At 37.6% G+C, this 25,408-nt stretch overlaps 1 protein-coding gene across 1 annotated transcript in view; it reads right to left on the bottom strand.

Moving 5' to 3' along the window:
• The window catches only part of syne1a (spectrin repeat containing, nuclear envelope 1a), a 178,765-nt gene extending 156,136 nt beyond the window's left edge, over nt 1–22,629 (bottom strand). Inside the window, exons 1-4 of the mRNA XM_062044566.1 lie at nt 22,485–22,629; nt 12,410–12,471; nt 1,714–1,809; nt 1,214–1,297 (exon numbers count right to left, since the gene is read on the bottom strand). Coding sequence (XP_061900550.1) covers nt 1,214–1,297; nt 1,714–1,809; nt 12,410–12,471; nt 22,485–22,629 — 387 coding nt within the window. The remainder of the gene's footprint in view (nt 1–1,213; nt 1,298–1,713; nt 1,810–12,409; nt 12,472–22,484) is intronic.
• Between the last annotated feature and the right edge of the window lie 2,779 nt (nt 22,630–25,408).

Genomic DNA, 25,408 nt, shown 5'->3' with positions numbered 1-25,408 from the left:
ACACTGTGCATGCTGAATGATTATATTTGCATCTCCTCCTCCCAGCATTGTGGGAGTTGTTAAGATCAGCATACATTCTGCAGTTTCATGAAGACAGACATGCTAAACGGATTGCGCTCCTTATTCTGCTCACTTAAGAGACGCAATCCTCTGCGTACAAGTTAAGTAGATGAACTTTGTCTATGATATCAAGTATGAACGTGTATTAGTACACGCAAACCTTTAGTAGATCAGACCCACGGTCTTGAGAAACAGGAAGTTATCGGTATAGGATACAAAAGAAATATTGTGCATCCCTAATATTTTGTACTTAATTTCAAGTGTTTAGTTTTTTAAATCATTAAATCAATATGTTTTAAATGCATATCACAATATTAATAATTAATCATTAATACCATTAATCATGAATTAGATTACCAAACAATTGTATTCATCATAATAAATGTTTGTGGCAGATTGTTCATTTATTTGCTTTTGAGCTTTTCAATATGGTTAATTATACGATTATGTATATGTTGGTCATCATACACATTCATGGCTTTTATGATATAAATGCACGCTCACCAAACAAACGTTTGAAACATTTAAGCCTCTGGTGCTAAGCATAAATACAGTCTAGACATAAATCTGATTTACACGCAGAGTGTATTTACATTTAATTTGAAACTTTGATTTACACGGCCGACACACACGTACACAGCCTGCTGACGTCTCATCTCCATTCTGCAGATTAGTGGTGTAGGATTTATGGTTTAACCCTGTCACACTTGAGGAAGAGGGGAAATCAATGTTCCTGCAGAAGCCAGCTCATACTTCTTGGTTTTATTTAGATAACCAAGGACGAGGCGGCAAAAGAGAGGCGGGTTAGAGCCTTGAAATAATTTATCTCATAGAAAGGGAATTTCATAATTACTTCACGTAACGCTGTATAAATGCTCGGAGATTTGTGTTTTGAATGAACAAAAACAGCATGGTGAGATACTCAATACAGATTTATGCTGCCAAACAAGTCAAAATAATGCCAATGGAAAGTGAGCAGCATGAACACAAAGTCTGAGGTTATATCGACTGATGGCGTGTTCATGGTGTCAGCAGATACGAAGTGAGTAGAAAAAGAGGTTAGGGGTCAAGATTATTTTCTGTTTGCCCCAAGCGCAGCAGTAAAAAAGGGAGACCACAAAAAAAAACATAAAAGAAAACCATGATCTCCTACCTTCCTTCCCTCAAGGAAGTTGAGAGCAGTACCAATGTTTGCAAGCCAGTGGATCCTCTTTAGCTTCTTGCCCTGCTCACGTTGCTGCAGGAAAGATTGAGACAACAACATAGAGGGAATAAATACAACATAGGGGGAAAGTGTTGGGGGGAACATAGTGAAATGTGAGTGAAATGTTTATCACTGCTGCGCACATAAACAGGCTGATCAATAGAACACAGATCACTTAGACCTGAGGCAATATTGACATGAGCAAGTACCAGAAGCTATTTGTCTTGCATGTTTGTGTGAGTCTGCTTATCTGCCCTTGTGAATCTGCCTACTTCTATTAATTAAAACATCCCAATAAGAGTGGATAGATGCACATTTCCATGCAGAAAGTGTGCATGTTTGATGTTTACATGTGCTTCATTAGCTACGAAAGATGAACTGAAAATATCTCATAAACTACTGTACATTCTGAAAATAAAATGCAATTGGGAGTACTGAATGTGCCTCACCAGTTTTTGTCCAGAGAGGACTTCTAGCAGGGCAAGCAGCTTGACACCATCCTTGATATCCTCAAACAGATCACTCACGACCAGAGGTGGGACACTCTGTTAGGACAAAGAAATATAAGCAAATACATTCACAATCCAAATATGGGCAAAATGACCTAGGCAAAGGCTGTATTGTACAAAAGTCATAGGCTCCTTTTCCACACGCATTATTGTGAGTTTCCTGGACGTCATCTTCATCACTAAAGGAAAAATCGAATCTGTGGGAGAGAATACCTCTGCTATTTTCAAGTATGTTTTTTTTTTTTTTTTTGAATGGTCAGCTTGAAGTGTTCCTCTGTCTTTGACTCCCCCGTCGTCATGTCACATGAGTGTTATGATTTGCTTCCTGGTTTCGATGATCCTCTGATTGCCCAGTCCGTAATGTTTCAAACTAAACTTTTTGCCATGTCATCATGGATTTTCTCCGTATGTATGGATGTTCTCATTCATCTAGGTCATTGTATTTTCTCCATATTTTTTGGGCCTGGATTCGCAGTCCATTTTCTCTCTTAGTAGCTTGTGGCTTCGATGTATTCTACCTAGCTACATGGCTCTAGAAGTACCTAAGCTACAGGAAAAGCTACTTGTGAAAAAAGTAGCTAAACTACCGCCAAGCTACTGAAAAGTGTAGTAAAGCTATGTAGCTTAGCTTATTTTTAGTCCCCCTGCTGACAAACAACTAGCAGCTAATTATGTGTCTCCATACACAGTGTGTAGTCGCTCCCCTGAACTAATAATATTCCCCTCCATTAGGGCAAATAAACTGCATTTATTAGCATCTTCAGTATCATTATCAAGTACTTGTACAAGGTTAAACATGTTAAGCAGCTATTAACAGAAAATTACCAAGTAGATTAATCAGCTTCATAAAACCCTGATCGGAACATCCCTACTTTGAAGGGAACTCCACTTTTTTTTAAATGTTGCCTATCAATAAATGATAAATAAATGATAAATGGGTTATACTTGTATAGCGCTTTTCTACCTTCAAGGTACTCAAAGCGCTTTGACAGTATTTCCACATTCACCCATTCACACACACATTCACACACTGATGGCGGGAGCTGCCATGCAAGGCGCTAACCAGCAACCATCAGGAGCAAGGGTGAAGTGTCTTGCCCAAGGACACAACGGACGTGATTTGGATGGTAGAAGGTGGGGATTGAACCCCAGTAACCAGCAACCCTCCGATTGCTGGCACGGCCACTCTACCAACTTCACCACGAATAACAATTATTATGAAAGATAAGTACCACATACAGTATATTTTTCTTTTTTTAATGCATTCTAAATAAATGTGATCAAAAGTCTGCTTACAATGGAGCCTATGGGAGTCGCTCTGTAAGTATTTATGTACTGTAATAACAGGTACATATATAATAAGATGTAAAATTAACGTATTTTGCTCATTTTAAGCACATGCGGCTTTCATTTAAAAAAAATGTTCGCTTTTTCTTCAACATCATTGATTACTACTGACTGCAGACTTCATGAGAGCCAACAAGCATAATAAAACATCACTTACTGTACAATGTCTGCTCTCACTAGGATGCCGACTGATATAATCTTGTTATAATCCTGTTCATCTGAAGAATGATTCATAGTCTTCGCGAAGAAAGAGGGGCGGAATCAAGTGTCTTTTCGTGTCTTTCTCGCCATTTTCGGTTCTAAATTGGCTGTCAAAGTGTACCAACTTGTCGAATTACTTTTCAGATTAAGTCCTCATCCTATCCAGGTGAGAGACATTATTTATGATGTAGAATAAACTTCCACAACTCCAATGTGAGAAAGCAGCTCAGCAGCCGATGATGTCAACATAGCAGCTAGTGATCACAGCCCTTCAATAAATAGTTTGTCTGCGTTAGCGCTTATATTAACAACATCACTAATACTTGGTTAATATTAAGGTCGCAAAATGTAAATAGAGTACTGTTGGCGGTTTTTGGATGTTTTTTTATTTGGATTTTATGAGCGGGATAGAGGACCTCCCATTGGCTCCATTGAAAGCTGACTTTTATATACGAGTTAGAATGCATTAATAAAAATACATCCATCGTCTTTTCTTTCATAACGATAGGTAACATTTCAAAGAGTGCAGTTACCCTTTAAACTGTGTAAGAACTTGAGAGCCCTGACCTCAAGCCCATCAAACGACTTAGGGATGAGTTTTTCCACAGAAACATTAAACAGTCAAACCTCTTTTCAAAAGACCAGAAGCTGTTAAAGCAGCTGCTACGCGATCACACCTTTACAGATATTCTTCTATTTTCTTTTCCAGCAAGGACCCACTACTCTTGTCCATATATTGTACCTAAAAAGCTCATGTTTCAGTAAATATCATCCCTAAATGTAATTCACACAAAGATTTACATGAACTATATTTTGGTTGGTTGGTTGGTTGGTTGGTTTGACTTTATTTCGAACATGCATCACAATTTCCAGTTTCTCTTTTCAACATGTTCGAAAATGAGTAGGAAGAAGCAGACCCTAATTATTCCTACCCATTTTCGATTTCATAGCAATTGCTAACACTTTTGTTCATTTCTTGTTCTCGAATGTATTCACAATATACACCATAAATAATAACATTACAAATAAAATAAAAAATAATTAGTGAAGTAAGTGGGCAGCACGGTGGCCCAGGGGTTAGTGCATGTGCCTCACAATATGAAGGTCCTGAGTTCAATCCCGGGATCGGGATCATTCTGTGTGGAGTTTGCATGTTCTCCCCGTGACTGCGTGGGTTCCCTCCAGGTACTCCGGCTTCCTCCCACCTCCAAAGACATGCACCTGGGGATAGGTTGATTGGCAACACTGAATTGGCCCTAGTGTGTGAATGTGAATGTGACTGTTGTCTGTCTGCCTTCCGCCCGAATGCAGCTGAGATAGGCTCCAGCACCCCCCCGAAAGGGACAAGCGGTAGAAAATGGATGGATGGATAGTGAAGTAAGTATGTATTTCATATGGTGAGATAAATAAGATTATTAATAAGTTCAGAATGTTTATCATGGTTCTTCTTCTTTGTACACACTTTTGAGTTCGAACAGTTTCTTAAATTGCATCATATTAGTACACTGTTTAAATTATTTACTTAAACCATTCCATAATTAAATTCAAAATACTGATATGCTAAAGGTTTTAAGTGTTGCATACAAATGTTTTAAATTCCATTTTTGTCTAAGATTATATTTCTCCTCTTTTGTTAAGAAGAATTGTTATACATTGTTGGGTAGTAGGTTATAGTTTGCTTTTTGCATAATTTTGCTGTTTGCAAATTCACTATATTGTGGAATTTCAGTATTTTTGATTCAATAAAGAGTTTGTATGTTTTTCTATATGCAACATTATGTATTATTCTAACTGATCTTTTTAGTAACACGTTTTGTGACTGAAGCGTACTTTTGTACTTATTTCCCCATATTTCTATACAATAACTCAGATATGGTAACACGAGTGAGCAGTAAAGAATATAAAGTGATTTTTGGTCCAGTACATATTTAGCTTTATTCAATATTGATGTATTTCTTGCCACCTTATGTTGTATATTTTTGTATGAGATTTCCAGTTCATTTGATCATCAATTATTACACCAATTTGATTTAATTTACTTTTTCATTCCGTCTATTTGTATTTGTGTTTGACTTTCTCTTCTTCGGTTACGGAATAGCATTATTTTAGTTTTACTGATGTTTAAGGATAGTCTGTTTTTGTCAAACCATCTCTATAATTTTTTATTTCCTCTGTTATTACTTGTATTAGTTCTGTGTGTTTTCTCCTGAACACAACCCTGTTGTATCATCCGCGAAAAATACTAACTTTATATATTTTGTAACTTTACCAATGTAATTTATATAAGGATTGAACAATTTTGGTCCCAGTATAGATCCCTGTGGTACGCCACAGGCTATATTTAGCATTGTAGACGTGTCTTCACCTAGCTTCACGTATTGCTTCCTATTGGTTAAGTAGCTTTCTATCCAGTTTAAGACCAGGCCTCTGATGCCATACCGTTCTAATTATTTAATCAAAATATTGTGATTCATTGTGTTAAATGCTTTTGTTAGATCCATAAACACTGCACACTGTTTACCATCTATTGCATTGGTAATTTTGTTATTTCGATTAAAGCCATCGATGTTGAAATATTAGCTCTGTATCCATATTAGTTCTCAACAAGTATTATATATTTGTTTATGAAATTGTTTAATCTGTTATTGAATAGGTTTTCAATGACTTTAGAAAATGGTGGAAGTAGAGAAACAGGTCTATAGTTTGTAAATTGGTGTTTGTCTCCAGTCTTATACAGTATATCGGTACAACTTTAGCTATTTTCATTTTGTTTGGGAATTTTCCTGTTTGAAATGATAGGTTATTGATATACGTTAGTGGTCCTGAGATCTCTTCAATAACCTTTTTTATCGTTTCCATATCGATTACATTAAAATCAATTGAAGTCTTGTATTTGCATTTTTTCATGATTTTAACTATTTCCTCTCGTGTCATTTTCGGGAGGAACACTGAGTTGGGATTTATATCTATGATGTCATTGAAGTCGTCAGTTGAAACTGTCTGGAATCCTTTCTTCCAATTTTGGTCCAATATTTCCAAAGTAATTATTGAAGCTTTCAACTACCTTCTTCATGTTGTCGTTATTTACATTTCTGTCTGAGAAGTATTGGGATTAATCCCTCTTAGTGCCATTTTTAATAATGCTATTGAGGATGCCCCATGTTGCTGTTTTTGTTCCTGTCTAATAATTGACTGTAATATTCTTTTCTACACGTTCGTAGTATGCTAGTTAGCTTATTTATATATGTTTTGTACTTATTTTCTGCCTTAAAAGTTCTTTGTGTTATAAAGGTTCTATATAATATATTCTTCTTATTTAGCATGTTTTAATCATTGTGTCATCCATGGTTGATTGTTCTTTATTTGATTTCTACAGAGTTGTTTCCATGGACAATGTTTGTCATAAAAAATTATGAATGTGTCTACAAATTTACCATATGCTTCATCAACATTATTTTCATTGTACACTTCGTCCCAATTTTGCTTTTCTATATAATTTTTTAAATCAACCATATACTCTTCTCTGTGCAAAGTATTAAAAAATTTTTTTAGCGTTCATGTTTTTCTTCTTGTAGTTTCCATCACATATTGTGAAAACTGGCAGTTGATCACTAATGTTGGTTATAAGTAGACCACTTGTAGAGTTATTATTAAAATCAATGCTAAAAATGTTATCAATAAGCGTGGCACAGTGTCCTGTGATTCTGCTTGGCTTTGTGATTTTAGGATACAAACTGATGCTAAGTCGCCAGTGGACTTTTGCTTGTTAGGGTTCAATAGGTCAATATTGAAGTCACCACATGAGAAAATTATTTTTTGACCAGTGTCCATAAAATTAGCTTTGATCCAGTCTTCAAATGTTTCAATACTTGACTCAGGTGATCTATATCTACAACTGATGAATATGTTTTTATGTTTTTCATTACATATTTCAATGGTTATGTATTGTAAGATATTATCGATAGCAAATGACATGATTTTTACCACTTGGTAGTTCAGGTTCTTCATCACGAACACAGCTACTACTCCTCCGTTTTTGTTGGTTCTGTTGATGTAATTTAGTTCATATCTTTCCAGATTAAAATCTATTCCTTTTGTTTGTCAATCCATGTTTAGGTGACAGCAATCACTTTGAAGGGTTTGTTCAATTGTTCCAAAAAGTGCTTCATGTTGTTGTAATTTGCATACAAACATCTGCTGTTAAAATGTATATTTGACAATGTGTTATCACATTTAATGTTGCTATTATATTGTTCCTCTGTATTGTTAAAAATAATTATTACTGATGTGGGAGAGAAAAATTGTATGTGGATCTATATCATTGTCCAAATCCTGGTTTGTATGGTCTTTGTTGCAGAAGTTTTTCAGTTCCATATTTTCTTGTTCAACAATCTTTGATGTTGTTTCAATAATTTCTAGAAGTGTAGGTGAATGCGCTCCTGAATCTAAATCTTCTTGTTTAGTGTTCTCTAGTGTTGGTGTTGAATTTATGTGTTGGTTTTCCGTCATGCTCCATTATCATTGTCATTGTCAAAGCAGTGTCAACTTAAATATTTCTCCAGAACCTTGATGTCATAGACAACAAGTACTGTTGCTTCTGGACCTCCATTCAGCTTGATGTAGATTTTACAGTTTGTGCTCCAACTTCCCTGAATTTTTTCTTGCTTTCTCAAGTCGCATGCTTTCTTGGCGATTTCAGCATTACGTTTTGTGAGGCGCTCATTCACGTAAACATTTGTACCATTCAACTTCTTTCCCTGTTTCAGCAGTGCCATTTTAGATTTTCTGTTAACGAGTTTCAATGCAATAATGCCAATAATGCAATAATTGCAATAATGTAAAATAAAAAGTATTGTATAGATAAACTAGTTGCTTAAAGAGTGTATATTGCGTTTTCAAGAAATGCAAATATCTCAGCCCTACAGGCGTTTACAAAAGCTGTTTAAGTAGTGTGAGACATTAAAATCTCCACCAATACATTACATACTCCAATACATTTCAACAGGAAATCCTCCTCCAAATGTACCCAAAGGAGTGGTTTAATGTGTCGAGTATGTGTGATAAGTGGAGTCAGTCAGAAGCTAAGTAGGCTATGAGTGGGGTCTCCAAATCCCCCAAATATGCTGATGATATTACACTGTATCCCTCTCATTGACTCCCTTGCTAACCTTGCAGACTTTCCAGACTATCTCTGTTTCTCGCCACATCAAGGATTTCTTCTAAAGTACAGTCACATGCTGGAAGGGGAGGGGAGTTCAAACTAGCGGGCCATTAAGAGGGAGATTATAGCGAGGCAAAGAGGTGTGTGTGTGTGGATGTGCAAGAGGGGTATAATTGAGTCGAAAGAGTGGCAGCGAGACCAATGATGGAGGACAGAGAGCGAGGGAAGAGACCCGAAAGCTAACATCTGGCTAAAATTCAATTAACCCAAACAGCACATGCTTCTCCTATAACGTCATTTCATGGTTTTAGATGTTAAAATATCCAGACAGTCCTCTTTAAAAAAATACAGCATGGAAGTATGAAAGAGTTAAATCAACCCGCAGGCTAATTGAAGTCAAATTTACCTTTTTTTGTATTTGATAATCTAGGGGCTAAGGAGGATATTTGTGGATAATTGCAAACATAAGAAAGTAATATTCATTTCCTTGGCCGAGCCACATGAGCGTAACACAAAAAGATAAATCACTGGGCCTTAATGAGCTAATTACACATGAGAGTCTGGGCCATAATTGATTGTGAGCGGAGGAGCTCGGGGACGTACGTCTTCACTGGGCTCCTGTTTGATTCCCCCGGCACTCTTCACTCAAGATCAACAGTAAGGCGCCAACGAGACAGAAACAAAGAAAAAACTCAAGAGCATTTAAATCTCCCACTACAAGGCAAGAAACCATAATTGGTTTCCCCACTTTCCTCACTATAAGTAAGTAGTACAACCATGTATTTCCCCCAGCAATCAATTAATGACAATAATGAAAAAGTTAGAATTAAATACATCAGAATAAAAACATGTGCTAGCAAAACATCATTATTCTAAATGCAAAGTAAAATTTTAGTATGAGTATTGTATTGTAATTTACTGCAATACATTTCTGGGTTTGAAAAGTCATGTACAGCATGCAGAACTATTGTACTCTTTGTTCCATCCAACAAGATCCATCATCAGAAATTTGTAAAAAACCTTTTGAAGTATTGTACGTTTGTTTACATGAACGAAAGACTGGCAATACAGTTCAAGCTAGTCTACGACACTTTTGGAACGCAAAAAATATAAGAACATCTCTGGCTAGCATGTTATCATTTGTGGTTTATCATTGGATATAAAGCATGTAGCACGTTCGAAAGTTAGCAGCCTTTCGGTGGCCGCGTAACCATGGCAAACAATCTCTTTTAAACAAAAAAAGCCTGCAATCCTGGAAATGCTGTTTTCTCCCCAAAATGCATAATATCAACACAAATGCACATAATTTGTATATATTTTTGCATTTGTCATTTGCCATCTAAAACATTTTTTTTTTTTATGTTCCCATTGCCCATAAGATAACTGCAGATCCTGACAAAAAGTGTCATTTACCATGCTGAATTTATGCTTCATTATTATCATTTGGGCTTGAATCTGAGCCGCACCCTGCGGTGGTGCACACCTCTGCCAAGGCCAGTGTTAATGGGTTCTTGGACAAGGTAGTTTTTTGCATAATCTTTCTTACACAAGGGGATATGAAACCTCCGCCAATGCATATCAAAGTGTTGGGAGCATCTCTGAGAAGAAAAGTGCATGATTGTACCTTTGAGGGGGCACAGTGGGTTGTCAGTGTTTGGTGGTACCCTCTATGTTTGCTTAACACTTGACTTGTACAGCTTGAGAACACATTTGCCTTTCTGGTCGTGGAAAAAGGTACAAGCCTTGGGGTCCAGTAATTAATGTTGCTTATTGAGGTACAGAAATGGAGCCCTGAATGCATTGTTTTAGTTTATGCATACATTATGTTTGTGAGGCTAATTAAACATCATAAAAGGTTTCACTTGACTATGTAATCGCTGGGTAAACTAAATCTGTTTGCCTTGAAAAACGCCTCAGTGACGACGAGACCTCTCCGGTTCACACGGCCACTCTGTAATTAAGCTTTAACCTTCTCAGAGAGGATTTGTCATAATGCAAACTTGGGGCCGCACTCATTTGATTTGCAGTCCCAGTCTTACACTCATTTGCCACTCCAGAGCCATGCAAGGGGTCGGACCGAAAGCATTAAGTGCAATATTTTTACTGCAACCAAAATAATCAACATATTAGTAAAATATAAATTGCATGGCTATACACAACCACAGTGTATCCCTCCAGACATCTTCATAGTTTAGCTAGTACCTAATATTGTGACCTATGGCTCATGAGTGTATTAACTGGTGACTTAATCTTGTGAGCTACCACCCAGCAAAAAGAATCATTAATCATCTTTGTGAATTACTGGTTCTCACACAGCCTTTCTCTAAGAACATTCCTTTTGTTATACCTGTGAAATAGTAAAAAAAAAGTGAGGGGGAAGGGGAGTGACTGAAAAGAAAAACACCCACCGCCAACGCCACGTCTCAACTCACCTAACGATTAATCACACAGCTTTAGGCGCTGAATTAAAGACCTGTGATAACTGGAGTGTCCTAATCATCTGCATAGCCAAGGGCGGGATCTATCCCTCGGAGAGCCGACTGCTAAACCAACTGTTCAAGCTCCTCTGTCTTACCCACCTCACAGGCTTTCTTTGGAAAATCATTTCTTTATTACGACGGCCTTATCAACCTTCTCTTGCTAGCTCGTCACAAAGAGCTTGTAGACGTTTTTGAAGACAAATGTGGGCCAATCACTATCGCCAAGGCAACGCTAGGTATCAGGTGAAAAGGTTGAAGTGAGACTGACGGAAGGAGAGAATCAAAATATAATCAACCAGGGAGGGATGGAACTGTAAAGCCAGACAAAATACACCTGCACAATTTGATGAGATCCAATCATCTTTCTGTGACAAATGGTGTCAGAAGTGGGATGGACTCCCATGGCATGCCCAGTTCAAAGGACCCGAAAGTGCAGTAGAACTTGAAGATGGGTGAGACACTATAGGATTATTGGAAAAGAGACACCTGTGTTTGCGTCAAAAGGGGCATGGCTAGCCATGATGAGGTGACTTAAATCCCTTTGTAATTATATCTATTTATTAGAGGCATTTTATATATATTTCTTGCTGTATTTGCCACAATGTGCCTACCGTGCTGCTGTAATCATTTCTATACAACCATCACAAACCATAGCTCTACTCTAGTGCGCCCAAATATGCCCTGTAATAAATAAACCATGTGTTTACTTTTGGTGTTATTAAAGATTCAAGACGCTTATACATATTTTGCTGTGACGATAATTTTACGCTGGCAGAATCCGGAACCGTGATATCCTATATGATGTCAAGGTTTACACTCTATGGGGTGCCTTTTAAAATGAATTTTATGCATGGTTCAAGGTCTCCACAGCTGTCTAATGTCAAATATGAAAAAGCGCAGATTGAAAGAATATTTAATTGCGTCGCACTGTGACATATTTACCCTGTCTGCACATCCCTGACCCGCTACCCAAGTGATAATGGGTTAAATTGTGCAAGCTAATGCTGTGTAATAAAACAATTACACGCCAATAATAAAGCTCCCTTCATCGCAGCTGCTTTAGGTGCACAGTGTGAGTTATAGTTTGTCTGTACGTATTAAGATAGTATGCAGAACAATGTAAATAGTTCCATATAAGAGAGGAAAGGTTACCAAGACTTTAAATGTCTAATGTTAGCTTGCAGTAACAAAAACATGGACTGTGTTAATTGCTGTAATGTGAAAGTGGTAATTAGAGTGAGCGTAAATCTTTGCTTGCAGCTAAATGAGACCGGGAGGATCAAAATAAGAACTTTGCGTGTCTGTTGATGTGCCTGCATGTGTGTGCGCCATCTTAGCCAGCACGTGAGTCCCATGACCGGCTCAGCAATGTGTTATGAGAAATGGAGCAAATTTCTCAGTGGATTGAAGACAGAAAAGAATAGAAAAGCATCAAACGACTTCTTACCTTTGCCAAGTGGGAATTGATCCATTTGGTGAACGTCCGTTTCTGCACAGCCTCTTGCTCATCTGTAAATCAGAGCCCAGAGTGTCACCATCAGTCATAAACAAAGAGGGGATTTGAACACCATTGTCTATTGTTTGGAGAGCGGGACGATGACTCACAAATACTTTATGACTTTCTCTCACAATCTGTGTCGTCAAATATTTAAAGCTTCACAATATTTGACCAACTTAACATTTAAAAGGGAAAAATATCCTTTAAATGATGGCCGGCCATAATCCACAAAATCTGTGTTATTACATGACTTCAAAGCTACAGTGGTCCTTTGGTTTTTGTATGCTTCACTTTGCCTATTGTCTTTCTGTTAAAATAATCACCCAACTGATTTTTTAAAGTTTTTCAGGAAAACTTCACCAAAAGTGTAACATATGACATTTATTGATGATTTCACTCAAAAAAGAAGGTAACAAAAGATGGCTATTGGCATAGTAATAACACTGTGTGTAAAATATATAACTTAAGAGAAATAAATGATTTCCTAAGCAATTATTTGAACATGCCTTTGTTACTTAAGCAAGCTATGGTAACACTTGATTTTGAAGGTGTCACACAAGCCAGTCATAAACATGATCATGAACATTAATGTTACTTCCAAGTGTCATTAATGTTCATGATATATCCCATATCATGTTTATGACAAGCTCATGTCTCTTATGTAGTTGGAACTGTTTACATGTATGAAATAAACTTCAACCTACCTACACCTTCAAAATAAAGTGTTACCATATCTTGCTTAAGTCACAAAGGCATGTTCAAAAAATCGCCCAAGTAATTTTTTTTCTCATAGGCCATTATCTTAAAAGTGGTAAAATCACATGATCTGATCAACTGAGGATGAAGGCGATTTTACCATAAGTGGCCGGCGTCATGAGGAGATGATTTATGAAAAAAAAAAAAAAACACATTTTGAGAAAAAATGACTTAGGCAATTACTTTAACAATGAGACACTATGATTTGGTTTGACCGACATTATATCATGGCCAAAGGTTTGCCCAGTTTTTGTATGCCATCTCTGTTATTGTACGGCCAAAAATTGAATGTAACAACTTGAACTAGTCCATTTGCAAACTGCAATGGAGTTAGTTTCAACCAGACTGGCAAAGTTAGCATGTCTGCATCATTTCAATTTGGAAGCAGCTGTTGGACATGTTATATTATTTTGTTATTAAGATTGATTTGCACATATAAAGGGAACCTATGATGAATTTAGTCTTAGTATGTATTTTGGTGTGAGTTTGCACACAGTTTTGATGCCTCTGTCCACAGGGTTTTGCAGTCTGGCTATGTTGTGATGTCACAGCGAGGTAGACAAAATTATCTGGACATTAAAGCTCTCAGCCTTCTCTGAGAGGAAACACCAAAAAAGGTAGGATATGGTATTATTTTCATCTAACCTTGGAATGCGCATAATAACACTGGCGTGCAACATGAAGTAACATTAATGCTGCGAAGAACAGGTGTTTGTTAATGTAGCTCTGAATTGATCGAAGTGTGCAGGAGTTACCTAATGTTGTGAGCGGGTGAATCCAGATAATGTTTTTGAAGTTTATTTTCTACCATGTCTTAAAACCGAAATAGTAGTGACGACTTTAAGAAATATATTCAAACAGCGTACATTTTCAAAATACGAATTCTGATACTTTTTCAGTATGTGGGGCCTGGTTTTATTTGCAATCTGGGAACGCCTTCTGAAACAAACATGTAGACAGACTCAAACAACAGGTTATAGATTTGACAGTGGAACAACATTTACACAAAATTCACACCAAAGCATATCCAATACATATAACCAAGACAACAAGGACGCGTTTAAATGTAAATTAAAATCTACATAAGGTCCCTTTTAAGTACAGTATGAGAAGTTACCTCGGAGCCTAAGGTCTAGTACTTATCCATTCATCCATTTTTTTACCACTTGTTCCTCTCTGGGTCACAAGGGGCTGGAGCCTATCCCAGCTGAGCGGAAGGCAGGGTAAGGACAAGTCGCCACCTCATTGCAGGGCCAAGTTAATATTTAGTTGTTAAGTGAATTGCTGTGGGATTTAGCTTCAAATTTGGAATAAATATTTATTTGTGGGAAAAACACCCTTTGCAAATGTTTTAATGGCCTCTGAAATGAGTATAAAACATTCGGATAAAACAAGAGAAATAATTCATTATTAGTGAATATCTTATTTCTAAGTCATTATAAAACGGAGGTAATAAATTATCAAGACATTATAACACATTATGACAACCAACCCGTATTTAATTGCATTGAAAAGTAGAGAAATACATTAATGCATCTTAACTTGGGCTGTCAAATTCAACCAGTTAACTCATGTTATCAATCACAAAAAAATACCATTAATTATGTATATATGAAGATTAATCATGCAATTTATTTTGACTGTACCTGCTTCTTTACCCTAACAACGGAGGGTTACCTTAAAAGTAATGGTCAGTGATCAGGTCAATGCATATGTCAGTGCAGAGATGAGGAGTGGAAAAGGCTTGCTGGCAAATTTAACTCCAAAATAAACCCTAACTTTAGATAAAACAAATAAAGCAAATAAAAGCTGTGTATTCAAGTAAAACATTTATCCACTTTGACATTCAGACAATAAAATCACATTTGTGTCCAAATATCAGCGCTTTTTTCAAGTTAATTTAAATTATGCTAGCAAGTAATCATTTGTTAATAATCAGGGCTAATGCAAATTCAAAAATGTATAATTTCACAGCACTAATCTTAACACAAACTGAGCAGGTAACATGAACAGGAAACACATCTTCAGCCTGCCTTATATGTGATATGCATCACTATATGAGTATACCTGTATATGAGCAACCCCAAAGAGAATGTTTTGTTACTGTAGCATCAAAGCTAACAACATTTAACCCCTAGTTACCAAGTTAATAGCAATTTAAATTACAGCTTTCCCTCTATATACTGAGGGGCTGAATATTTACAAGTTGTCATGAAAATTCTAGAGAAGACTCTGTAGGTCAGGGGTGTTTTAATTGAGGGCAACATTGCAGTAATGGCTGCTTTCAGAGGGCCACTTTTTTACGAATTAAAATGATGCACGTGCGTAATAACCTGTGATTAATCATTTAGGAGATGCTTTGGCTATACTCTCTCTGATTGGTTAAAAGCCCATCACGTGACTGCAGGGCGCCATGTTTGCTTCCAACTTTGAAACTGACTTGGCCTTACTCTCACTGTACACGGCTCTGGTTTATGATGTCGCGCCCTAAACAGTTTTAATACTATATAATTAAAATAATATATTATATTGTAACATGTATCTTAGTTGTAGTTTTCATTAACAATTTTAAAGGTCTTGAAATCGCCATGTAAAATCGCTAATGCGAATCGGTAGCATGTCAGTAGCAAAGCAATGTATATTTGCATCAAGTTGGCACATTTTTGGAAAGGTGGAGCCATACTTTACTTAGTTTGCAGCATTTCTTTGAATCAATTACTTTGTTGGCATTGAAAATTGCAACATTACCTAGAGCAGGGGTGTCAAACTTGTTTTCATTGAGGGCCACATCGCAGTAAGGGCTGCCTTCAGAGGTCCACTTTTTAAAAAAATAATTACAATTATGCTTGCGGTAAATAACCTGTGATTAATCGAAATTCAAATGTATCTGATTTAAAAAAGAAAAACTTAATTATTGCCTATGCACTTGATTATTAGATTTTTTTCATGTACAAACTAATGGATAAATCATACGTAAAAGTGACAAGCAAATATTCAACTGTTTATTTTTATCTTTACTAACCTATTTTTGTAATACACTATATAATAATGTAATATTTGGCATGATTAGATAATAATGTTTAAAAGATATGCATTTTTTCCTAATAATAATTATTTGCATTTAGTAAAAAAATGAAGTATTTTATTAACACACATTTTTCCCAGGTTTTTGCGGGCCACATACAATGACGTGGCGGGCCAGATCTGAGTTTGACACTTGTGATGTAGGTGATCTCTGATCATAATTCCGTAAATTTCCATTCTACAGTTTGAGAAAAACGCCCTGTGGTGGCGGGATAACAACCAACACTGTTACCCCCTACACAATATAATGTGCCAGTCTGCAAGTTGCAGTCTGATTCAGGAGCAAATGATGTTTAGTTGCTGGCAAGTGGGACAATGTTTGTTTTCCTGCCATCCTGTCTATGGCACACTGCAATATCCTTGAGATGTCATCAGTGAGCTAGGCACGTCTATCTCGGGGAGTTTCTTTCTATTAATAAATATGCTGACAATTTCATTAAAGTAAAGTTGGTTAGCGGGTCACCGAGTACAGTGGGCAGTCAGGTGTGTGTGTTTGTGTGTAAGAGAGAGATAGAGCGAGTGGGCTGTTCATTCATAATGCAGATAGTCAAACGAGTCAGTGAGCAGGTCTCTCTTGGATGAATTCATCTTTTAAATGGTTGCAGCGATGATCAAATATTGATGACCGGTAATATTGTAAGGGAATGATTTTGCTCAACCATCCAATCTAAAGACGGAACACATTTGATGGAGAAGATAGGTGCCTGTGTGTGGTGCAGGGACTCTCTGGGACGATGTGACTTTGAGCTGGCAACCATTCAATATCACAAAAGGGGAGGTTTAAAAAAAGAAAAGGCAACCTCAGCAAGCAAGCCTGGAAGCGGCATTTTACCACACTTGATTACTTTCTCGGGCAGCATTAGCCTGTATCATTAGTCTCATCAACAGCCGCCAGTCCCTTATCTTAATGAAATATCATTAAGGTCTGCTTTGTTGTCCTGGCAGCTGTGGTTGCTGTGGTAACGCGGAAGTAAATGTATAGAAACTCCAGTAGCTATGTCCAAATACAACTGGGAATTCTAACAGGATTTTTTTTTTTTTGGGGGGGGGGACCTCTAAATTTGCACAAAACTTTAGATTTCCAAATATTATCATGCATGACATGACACCTTAATTTTGCTTTCTAAGAAGGTTTTAGTGGCTTTTTAAGATTAAAGATTAAGATTAAAGTACCAATGATTGTCACACACACTTTTGTGACACATATTCCAAATAAAAAATTCGTTTGGTGTTTAAAAAAGAAGTGTATGTTATAATGTCACTTAAAATACCCATGCAGTTAATGGAGGTTTTAGGATGGACACACGTTGACCATGGAACAGACTATTTATTTTACCATTATACTTCCTATGGCAAAAAAATCTTCAGCATTTTACAGAACCCAAAACCAGTGAAGTTGGCACGTTGTGTAAAACGTAAATAAAAACATAATACAATGATTTGCAAATCCTTTTCAACTTATATTTAATTGAATAGACTGCAAAGACAAGATACTTAATGTTTGAACTGGAAAACTTGCAATATTAGCTCATTTGGAATTTGATGCCTGCAACATGTTTCAAAAAATCTGGCACAAGTGGCAAAAAAGACTGAGAAAGTTGAGGAATGCCCATCAAACATCCCACAGGCGAACAGGCTAATTGGGGACAGGTGGGTGCCATGATTGGGTATAAAAGCAGCTTCCATGAAATGCTCTGTCATTCACAAACAAGGATGGGACGAGGGTCACCACTTTGTGAACAAATGTGTGAGCAAATTGTCCAACATTTTAAGAACAACATTTCTCAATGAGCTATTGCAAGGAATTTAGGGATTTCACCATCTACGGTCTGTAATAAATAATCCAAAGGTTTAGAGAATCTGGAGAAATCACTGCACGTAAGCGATGATATTGCGGACCTTCGATCCCTCAGGCGGTACTGCATCAAAAAGCGACATCATTGTGTAAAGGATATCACCACATGGACTCAGGAACACTTCAGACAATCACTGTCAGTAACTACAGTTTGTCGCTACATCTGTAAGTGCAAGGTAAAACTCTACTATGCAAAGCCAAAGCCATTTATCAACAACACCCAGAAACGCTTCGCTGGGCCCGAGTTCATCTAAGATGAACTGATGCAAAGTGGAAAAGTGTTCTGTGGTCTGACGAATCCACATTTCAAAATGTTTTTGGAAACTGTGGACGTCGTGTCCTCCGGACCAAAGAAGAAAATAATCATCCGGACTGTTATAGGCGCAAAGTTCAAAGGCCAGCATCTGTGATGGTATGGGGGTGTATTAGTGCCCAAGGCATGGGTAACTTACACATCTGTGAAGGCACCATTAATCAGAGGTGTGGACTCGAGTCACATGACTTGGACTCGAGTCAGACTCGAGTCATGAATTTGATGACTTTGGACTCGACTTGACAAAATGTAAAGAGACTTGCAACTCGACTTAGACTTTAACATCAATGACTTGTGACTTCACTTGGACTTGAGCCTTTTGACTTGACATGACTTGCTACTTTCCCCAAAACCCAAAGATTAAAAAGTTATTTGGGAGCGCGCCGCTCCGTATTTTTCATTTTCTTCGTCTGTGTCTATCAGCGTGTTGTTCCTGTCAGCTAGTGTGCTCTCAGTACAACAGCCAATCAAATTAGATCTACGTTGTTTTCATCACACAGCATTCATCCAATCAAATTGCAGGACAACCACCGAACAAGAGTTGTCAAACAATGCGGCAGTGAGAAACAATTATGCCAAAGTTAATTTCGTTCGGGTATTAAAACTACGACTTGGTCAACAAAAAACGAATTGCCGTATGCAAATCACGCAGTTCGAATATTACAGACGGAGACGCAACAACTTCCAACTTCGTTCGACATTTGAAGTTGCACAAAGGATAAGTTTTGAATGTAAGATAACGTTTAATGGCTAAGTAACGTAACTTTTATTTGCTGTGTAGTTAAATCAGTGAGGCTGTAAACTCACTGCTAACGTTATAACCTTAGACATCTTATAAGGGTACGCAGCATCGAGCGCTACTGCCTACAGGCGCAGACGAGACGCGGGGCCGCCATCTTGGAGTGGTGATCCGCTCCACTCAGCGCAATTCATTTGGCAGGAGCAATGAACTGTCAGCGCATTTAATTCATCTTACCTCACTGAATACCACTGATTTTCACACGCTTTTTTGTCATACGTGTAGCTATGATAAAGGAAACATGTTTTGGCGTGTTTTATTATTCATAGTTTGCTTAACAGTAATATAATATTCTTATACGCTATAAGTGACCAGACGTCCGAGATCAAAACTGGGAATATAATCCCAGAGAAAGGGGAAAAAAACGGACAGCTATTTTTAAATTGAAACAATATGATTAGGTTATGTATACATGCGTATATCCTACATAAACAATGTATGAAATGAATACATTATATATATATATATATATATATATATATATATATATATATATATATATATATATATATATATATATATATATATATATATATATATATATATATATATATATATATTTTTTTTTAATGTATGTCGCTTTGGATAAAAGCGTCTGCCAAATACTTCAACATAAACATATATAAACACCTGAAAGTATTTATCAGCTAAAACCACCAATCTGTTTCACTGGATTCAGAATAAAACCAAATTCTGTCTTACCCAACAATGTTAGTATTTGAATATTGTTACTTGAAGACTTATTCCTGGTTACAATTATACTGTTAAGAAAGTATTGTCTTATATTTTGCCTAAAATGAGAATGCATCATAATCAGTGGCGGCTGGTGAATTTTGTTTTAGGTGGGGCTGAAAGTTTGTAAACCAAACCCCTGTAGGGCAGTCATCCTCCCCCAGAAGATTTCTTTGTGATTTTCACATACAAATATTGAAGATCTTTGCTCCTTCTCAACTCTGTGGTAATATTATTTTCATAAAATACAACCAATAGTACATTAATGTTAAATCTTACTTGTGAAAAGTAATCCCCCGATTCCTATTTTCAACAGTCCGCTCATTTGAGTAGGAAAACGCTGAACACCATCTTTATTTTCTACCTGTCAACTGTCACTACTTCAAGATGGCGGCCAAATTGCTCGCGTCAGAGCAACCAATGCTGCTTCTACTTATAAGATGTCTATGGTTATAACGTCATTGCAAACACGGCAATCTGTTGCGTCCACTGCAGTTCGCTACCTTATTCATACTTTTTGCCAAGTGATTTTTTTAAGCAGGGTTGCATGAGGTACCTACACTAAACGTTACGTTAGTCAATGTATCACACACAGTAACGTAACGTTAGACGGCGGTCAGCAGCACTGCATATTTTAGCCACCTACAAAAACACAAACATAGTCAAATAAAGGTCAGTTAAAATGTATACTATATTAACAATATGTGTACATATTGCATAGGGCCCTGACATCTAAAAAGTACAACTCTGTTCATTGTTTTGTTCATGTTTGTTATGTTTTTCATATGTACGCACACATAAACACACAGACAGTACGAGATGAGATCAATGAGATAAGGTAAGAACAGGATAGAAACTGCTGTGGAACTAGTTACAATGCAATATGCCATGGAAATACAATGTTAACACTTTTGTGCAAATAAGTACAGTTGCACTTGTTTTTTCAAATGTGTTTATTCTGTAAAAGAATGAGTTAAATGTTTAAAATTACTGGATAATAGTGCTATTATGAAGTGCAATGTCAGCACTTTTTTTCCCCTACAATTTCAAATGCACTTGTTTTAATAAATAAATACAGCGTTTTAAAAGCATACACAATCTGTGTAAATATATTAGTCTGTGGTTAAAAGGACTAGAAAGGACTCGAAATTCAAAATGCAGGACTTGGGACTTGACTTGAGACTTTCCAGTCTTGACTTTGGACTTGACTCGGGACTTGCCTGTCTTGACTCGGGACTTGACTCGAGACTTGAGGGCAAAGACTTGAGACCTACTTTTGACTTGCAAAGCAATGACTTGGTCCCGCCTCTGCCATTAATGCTGAAAGGTACATACAGGTTTTGGAGCAACATATGTTGCCATCAAAGCGACGTCATCATGGACTACCATGCTTATTTCAGCAAGACAACGCCAAGCCACTTGTTACAACAGTGTGGCTTAATAGTAAAAGAGTGCGGGTACTAGACTGGCCTGCCTGTAGTCCAGACCTGTCTCCCGTTGAAAATGTGTGGCGCAATATGAAGCCTAAAATACCACAACGGAGACCTTGGACTGTGGAACAACTTAAGCTGTACATCAAGCAAGAATGGGAAAGAATTCCACCTGAAAAGCTTTAAACATTGGTCTCATCAGTTTCCAAACGTTAACTGAGTGTTGTTAAAAGGAAAGGCCATGCAACACAGTGGTAAAAATACCCCTGTGGCAACTTTTTTGCAATATGTTGCTGCCATTAAATTATAAGTTAATGATTATTTGCAAAACAAAAAGTGTCACAGTTCGAACATTAAATATCTTGTCTTTGCAGTCTATTCAATTGAATATAAGTTAAAAAAAAAAGATTTTCAAATCATTGTATTCTGTTTTTATTTACGAATTACACAACGTGCCAACTTCCCTGGTTTTGGGTTTTGTATAATAAGCATCCTGTAATATGATTTAAATGATTTCTGGGTACTCAAGGGCGAACACCATCTCAAATGTAAAGAAACTCAACAATATTGACAGATTCTAAACAGAATATTTCTTAAATAGATGTGTTGTAGTTTATAAATAATCAATTTCTGCACAATTCCTAGACATATGTGTAGCCTCTTACACACCTGCCGTTTGGGAGTGACAGTGACAGGCATTTCTCCATAAACTGATCCCAATTAGCATATTTGTTTGAGTCTGCAGTGGGTCTCAAACCTGCCACCCTGCCATCTATAAGTCCTTACAGATGGAGCTTCTGCTGCACCCTCCCCCTTAAATATATGTGAACACAGACTCTCCGCAGCTGAACAAATATGCAACTTAAGACATGCATGAAACCATAAACACTGCTCAGTAACTACATCCATTGTCCAAATACTTCTGGACTCAACTGTCCACTGCAATGCCACACTGAAGTCCCACAACCTTGCCTGCCGCACACTGCAGGCTCGCTGCTGTCTTTTTTCACACTCAAACTCACTCGCACACACACACACACTGGCTGCACACTCACCACGCAGGTAGTGGTAAAAGCCGGGCACAAGGTTGAATGATGCGTTCTTGTTTGGAGAGGCGTCGCCCCCCACTCGTCTTGCCATGTTGTACCCCAGAATGCGCTTCTGTTCCTGCTTGCTCTCATGGGGGCGTCGGTAGGACATCCACCAAAATAAAAAAAGAGGAGAGGGAAAAAGAGAGAGAGAGAGAGAGAGAGAGAGAGAGACTACTTTGCCCTTGCTGCTACCTCTAAGTGACTGTTGCTTTAAGGCTGTTCCTCTTAAGATTCTTTGCCACAATATTGTCCGGTCCTGCAGTATTTCCTGCCTGCTAAGCAGCTCAGGAGTGAAAAAAGTGTATGTGTGAGAGAGTGCAGCGCAGTGCCGTCTTGCTTCTGCATCAATCTTTCTTGCTTAGTGCCCCTCTCTCTCTTTTTATCATGCACACTCTCTCACACCTCAGCCCCTCCCTCTTAATTTCCCACTGTAAGCTTGTGGCGACCAAACGTCCCTCCACTGGCCAGCCAATTGGAGGGCACGAGAACGTGTGACGTCACAGAGGGGTGCAGTTGGGTGGCGTTGAAGGGCACCGTTGAAGCAGGTTGGGATGGGAGGAAATGCTCTTGCTCCACTAACATTGCTCACAACGGCAGCTGAATGAAGGATTTCTATGGGGGCTCCTGAGAGTCGCAAACACACACCGTCTCGTCTTGCTCTCTCATCTGAGCAGACAGCATGCTGCGCTACCAGACTGCAAGTTTTCTTCTGCACACAGCCTGCAGCGTATACGATAACGGTGACACTTCTGTCTCATCTTTGAATCTAAAAAAAAACTCACATCCAGAAAAAAAGTCAATGTCCCTATTTTGCTATGATAAATTCTACATGTGTTTTGCTTTTTCGTTCACCTTTATTGGTGTTTTTTTTTAGATATAAAGTCAATAGTATACAACACAAACTCACAGTAGTAGAAATCCAGTGTATTTTGTGAGTCACAAAGTTAAGCTTTTTGTACTTTGTTGTTGTTGCATTGGCTAACTTCTTTTTCCACTTGTCTTTATTATAACATGACTTTTTCTCAGTTGTATTTATTCATACAAAACCCAAAACCAGTGAAGTTGGCACGTTGTGTAAATCGTAAATAAAAACAGAATACAATGACTTGCAAACCCTTTAAACCCATATTCAATTGAATAGACTGCAAAGACAAGATACTCAACATTGGAACTGGTAAACTTTGTTATGTTTTGCAAATATTAGCTTATTTGGAATTTGATGCCTGCAACATGTTTCAAAAAAGCTGGCACAGGTGGCCAAAAAGACTGAGAAAGTTGAGGAATGCTCATCAAACACTTATTTGGAAAATCCCACAGGTGAACAGGCTAATTGGGAACAGGTGGGTGCCATGATTGGGTATAAAAGCAACTTCCATGAGATGCTCAGTCATTCACAAATAAGGATGGGGCGAGGGTCACCACTTTGTCAACAAATGTGTGAGCAAATTGTCCAACAGTTTAAGAACAACATTTCTCAACAAGCTATTGCAAGGAATTTAGGGATTTCACCATCCAACCATGCCCGTGACCTTCGATCCACCAGGCAGTACTGCATCAAAAACTGACATCAGTGTGTAAATGATATCACCACTTCGGCTCAGGAACACTTCAGAAAACCACTGTCAGTAACTACAGTTTGTCGCTACATCTGTAAGTGCAAGTTAAAGCTCTACTGTGCAAAGCCAAAGCCATTTATCAACAACACCCAGAAAAGTGTTCTGTGGTCTGACGAATCCACATTTCAAAATGTTTTTGGAAACTGTGGACGTCGTGTCCTCTGGACCAAAGAAGAAAATAACAATCCGCACTGTTATACGCGCAAAGTTCAAAGGCCAGCATCTGTGATGGTATGGGGGTGTATTAGTGCTCAAGGCATGAGTACCGTATTTTTCGGAGTATAAGTCGCTCCGGAGTATAAGTCGCACCGGCCGAAAATGCATAATAAAGAAGGAAAAAAACATATATAAGTCGCACTGGAGTATAAGTCGCATTTTTGGGGGAAATGTATTTGATAAAACCCAACACCAAGAATAGACATTTGAAAGGCAATTTAAAATAAATAAAGAATAGTGAACAACAGGCTGAATAAGTGTACGTTATATGATGCATAAATAACCAACTGAGAACGTGCCTGGTATGTTAGCGTAACATATTATGGCAAGTCATTCAAATAACTATAACATATAGAACATGCTATACGTTTACCAAACAATCTGTCAGTCCTAATCGCTAAATCCGATGAAATCTTATACGTCTAGTCTCTTACGTGAATGAGCTCAATAATATTATTTGATATTTTACGGTAATGTGTTAATAATTTCACACATAAGTCGCTCCTGAGTATAAGTCGCACCCCGGCCAAACTATGAAAGAAACTGCGATTTATAGTCCGAAAAATACGGTATCTGGGAAGGCACCATTAATGCTGAAAGGTCCATACAGGTTTTGGAGCAACATATGTTGCCATCCAAGCAATTTCAGCAAGACAATGCCACGCCACATTCTGCACATGTTACAACAGCATGGCTTCATAGTAAAAGAGTGCGGGTACTAGACTGGTCTGCCTGTAGTCCAGACTTGTCTCCCATTGAAAATGTGTGTCGCATTATGAAGCATAAAATACGACAACGGAGACCTCGGACTGTTGAACAACTTAAGCTGTACATCAAGCAAGAATAGGAAATAATTCCACCTGAAAAGCTTCAAAAATTGGTCTCCTCAGAAAGGTTTACTGAGTGTTGTTAAAAGGAAAGGCCATGTAACACAGTGGTAAAAATGCCTCTGTGCCAACTTTTTTGCAATGTGTTGCTGCCATTAAATTCCAAGTTAATGATTATTTGCAAAAAAAAAGTAAGTGTCTTTGCAGTCTATTGATTTGAATATAAGTT

This window comes from Entelurus aequoreus, linkage group LG04 (assembly GCF_033978785.1).
Source record: "Entelurus aequoreus isolate RoL-2023_Sb linkage group LG04, RoL_Eaeq_v1.1, whole genome shotgun sequence".
Lineage (NCBI taxonomy): Eukaryota > Metazoa > Chordata > Actinopteri > Syngnathiformes > Syngnathidae > Entelurus > Entelurus aequoreus.
Note: the sequence above shows the minus strand (reverse complement) of the source record. Positions and strands in the feature narration are given on the sequence as shown.